Source organism: Halyomorpha halys, unplaced genomic scaffold, assembly GCF_000696795.3.
Source record: "Halyomorpha halys isolate HHAL.00 unplaced genomic scaffold, Hhal_1.1 Scaffold597.1, whole genome shotgun sequence".
Lineage (NCBI taxonomy): Eukaryota > Metazoa > Arthropoda > Insecta > Hemiptera > Pentatomidae > Halyomorpha > Halyomorpha halys.
The window spans coordinates 136,453-140,722 of NW_027112846.1; the positions used below are offsets into that span (position 1 = coordinate 136,453).

A 4,270-nucleotide genomic window follows, 5' to 3' on the forward strand; every position below is an offset into this window, starting at 1 on the left:
TAAACAAAAAATTATTTATCCATGCCGACGTTTCGACCTGAGTTTTAGGCCTTTATCAGGTGCATAGAACAAAAAGAAAACAACCATCGTCCAGAGAAACATCAAATTGAAAAGAAATAGTATACTAACAAATTTGGAACTAAACAAAATATTGAATAGAATAATACAAAATAGTTGATTGATAACTATGGAATCAGACAGTTGCAGATTGATACCAGTGAACGATGAAATATAACATTATATAGGTAAGAAGATATGTATAAGATAATACATGTAAGTAGTGTCTAAAAAACTGAAAAACAATTTGAATCAACAAATTGAACAATATGAAATATATGATACAATGGGTAAGTGACTTATATATGAATAACAGTGTGAATATTAGACAATATATCAATATGTATATATATGGGTAATGGATGTATAATACAATGGGCAAGAAAGTTATATAGATGAGTAAAATTAAAAAACTTTTTTGTTAAATTAAGATTAGAGTGTATGTAAAAACAATATTTTAAAAAGGAACAAGAGAGAAGAAGAATGGCAAACAAAGGATGTAAGAAAATCAATATTTCTTCTTCTCTCTTGTTCCTTTTTAAAATATTGTTTTTACATACGCTCTAATCTTAATTTAAAAAAAATGTTTTTGTACACATCTCTATAACAAAAAGGTTTTTACTCATCTATATAACTTTCTTGTCCATTGTATCATACATCCATTACTCATATATGTATATATCAATATTCACACTGTTATTCATACATAAGTCACTTACCCATAGTATCAGTTATTTCATTTTCTTTCGTATTGTTCAATATGTTGATTCAAATTGTTTTTTTAGTTTTTAGGCACTACTTACATATCTTATCTTATACATATCTTCTTACCTAAACAATATTATATTTCATCTTTCACTGTTATCAATCTGCAACTGTCTGATTCCATAGTTCAACTATTTTGTATTATTCTATTCAATATTTTGTTTAATTCCAAATTTGTTAGTATACTATTTCTTTTCAATTTGATGTTTCTCTGGATGATGGTTGTTATCTCTTTTTGTCCTATAGCCCTGAAGAAGACCTGAAACTCAGGTCGAAACATCGGCATAAATAAATATTTTTTTGTTTATTTATGTTCTTTTTGCTGACCGCATCCCCCTACCATCTTCTTCAATTATTGTAATATAATGATTTGGAAAGTATATTGTGACCTATAGGTGAGTACTACTCATGGAAATACTTTGAAGCTTCTTATTTTGCATCTCACATTCAACAAATCAGTGGATAATTCACTATCGTCGAAAATCTGACTGAATCTAAACTGTTCTTCCTAAAGGCATTCCAAGATGGATTGGCCTGATGGCTGAAAATGGCTGCAATAAAACCTTTCACAGGACATACATACGTTAATTACCATAATTTTATGTTTCTGACTGTAAGTCCACAACAATTTATAAAATTGGATGTTAGTCAATAATAATATAGTATTAGCAATAATTTGAAATCATGTAACTATTAAATCCCAACATTTCAAAGAGAGACAAAAAATATTAAATTAACAAGATAATGAGGTATTTATGAAGATAGTTGGTGAGTTTTACTCAAGGTTTTGTGACTGGCCAACCATCGATAAGAATGGAAACTAAGAAGTATAGTGAGAAATTTCGTAAATAATATGTGAAGTGTGCAGTAACCCTGTTTTTACATCTGATGAAAGTCATGCGCAACACATCTCCGATACAGTTTTTTATCTTTTCTTGACACATTTGACTGAGTATACAAAATTTTTTCTCTTTAGAATAAAGAGGTAGACCCCTGAATGCAGACACTAAAATTCAAAAAGTATGAAATTCAGTGAAATAATGTCTTAGGAAAATTGTTTAAAATTTACCAAAAATTTATATTTTTGGAGATGAGGTGTTCCTCTAATGACAGATTTAATTATTCTGAATACAATTTGGACAATAATTCTAAATTTGTTTTGTAATTTTGCCAATGATTTGATTTCCAACTTTTTCTAACCAAGAGAGAACTAAAAGAGTGTGAAATGATAGTATTTATCATTTTTATTGTAATTGTTTTATTGCGCCAATGAAACATTCTTTATTTATTTAATGATCATAAGTTCAAAAACTGTATTAAAAATAAATGATAAATAAATGGATTTTTTTTCTTTTACATAGTTAATGCTTATTATTAATCATATTAGAAAATAAAAGTTCATTAAGTCCTTCAAAAGATGTCCTTAAAAGTAATTCCACGTAAGCGATTCCCCAGAAGTAATTCCTTAATTTAATTTAAAGGCGTTAATTTGAAATTCTATAGTTCTTAATAGCATTCATTACAATGAATGTTAATTAGTTAAAAAATTTTGTTACGAAAACAATGATTTATATTTGTACTGGTTGATTATTGCTAAATAGTAATACTAGAATGGTAAATTAAATAAATTGCATGTTGTTAATGACCTAATTGTGTAGATGTGAAATATTATAAAATAAAATAATTATACATTTCATACTCAATATTTAGTTTTATACATTACTTTTATTTTGTATGGAAGGCACATGAAGCATAATATTAAAGTGTATTTATCCTTTTTTCTTCATAGATAATAATTTTTTTAATTTATTTTTAATATTTAAAAAGGTCTTTAAAAATCTATTTACAGGTATTAATTAAATTTTACTGAATCATATTGCAATTAGAGTTTATAAATTTCTTATTTTTTTAATAATTTAAAGTATATATAAAAAACTATCGAGTAATAAAAACATATAATCTTACTAAATGCTTGCTTTTTCACAGGTGGAGTATCCTCGGCAATTGCAACTTATATTCCAACTCCTAAGCCAGAATGGAAACGTTACAAACAGTATACCAGGAATGATATTATGTCTGCTATTGAAGCTGTCAGAACTGGAATGAGTGCACTTCAAGCAGCAAGAAAATTTGGTGTACCATCCCGTACACTTTATGATAAAGTGAAAAAGCTGGGTATAACAACAAGCAGGCCTTTCCGACGAAGTTCAAGTAGCAATGGTAGTGCTGCTTTTCCTTATAGTTTAACGAGTACAGGGTCAATGGTTTATGGAGGTGTGGAAGATGAAACAAAATATTCTCAAAGCATAATGGAACACGGATTTCTCCAACATGCTTTAGAGGCCCACAATATAAAAAGAGAAGATATTGAACGAGAAGCAATGGTTGCCATGGTAGCTGCGACAAATACTGAGAACAATAGTAGAAGTTCTTCAAGTCCAAGAACGAGCGAACATCCACTGAGTCCCAATTTAATAAAATATGCTCACCGAAGATCTCCAACTCCTGAACAAACTGAAGAAGATTCAAATCAAGTGGAAGATCTATCAATTACCCGAAAACCTGAAGCTGCTTCTGCTTCAAGGGTCATTATGCCTCCTATGAGTCAAGCAACATCCATGGTAACAACTGGAAATGATCCTCAGGATAGTACTGACTGATTTATTTTATAGTAATAATAAGTAAGTTTTTAGATTTTAAATTTTTAATGAATGTGCTTCTTAAATACAATATGATAAAACAATCAAGCTTGTGTGAATGAGACTGCTTAAATGCATATGTTTATACACTGTTTGTGTTATTCAATTATTAAATTCTATATGTAAATCTTACTTTATAATTTATAAGCACTTGCAGTAGATGGCGGCAGTTTCAGATGCACACTTTCCTTATTTTTTCAACCAGGATCCATTTAAAATCTCATAAATTTAAATATATTTCAAAGTTATACTTTCGTTAACACTTTTAATTTTTTATTTAATGCTTCATGGATCTTAAAAATAAAAATGATTATTCCAGAAATGTATTATAAAATAAATTGAGATGTAAAACATGTAACTAAAATCTGAAATGTAATTTGATCAAATCTCAGTGATCAGGACTGATTTTGTTACATGGATCCTGTATTGAAAAAAAAAAATGTAACGTACTACCTCATATACTAGTACCTCATTTATTTAGTACAAAACTGTTAATGTGTTACCTCTTATAATTCTGTTATATACTTTATTTAAAACAGAAACCCAGACATATACATATATATATATATATATATATATGTATATATATATATATAAAACAATCAATATAAAGTTATTTATTCTTCTTACAATTATTTCAGCTAAAATGTTTTAAACCAGGCATACAAAACATTCCTTTCATTTGCAATTGGTCAAAATCTCTTATCTCAGCTGATTGAAATTTCAATATCTTATACCATTTAGTCCAT

The 4,270-nt window shown here is 27.9% G+C and overlaps 1 protein-coding gene across 3 annotated transcripts in view; it reads left to right on the forward strand.

Moving 5' to 3' along the window:
* Positions 1-4,061, forward strand: part of LOC106684645 (protein bric-a-brac 1) — a 78,403-nt gene extending 74,342 nt beyond the window's left edge. For all 3 annotated transcript variants that reach the window (XM_014426853.3, XM_024360824.2, XM_067050577.1), the window contains one exon: positions 2,809-4,061. In XM_014426853.3, the coding sequence (XP_014282339.1) occupies positions 2,809-3,482 (674 nt within the window). In that variant the 3' untranslated portion in view covers positions 3,483-4,061. The remainder of the gene's footprint in view (positions 1-2,808) is intronic.
* Positions 4,062-4,270: the final 209 nt, after the last annotated feature.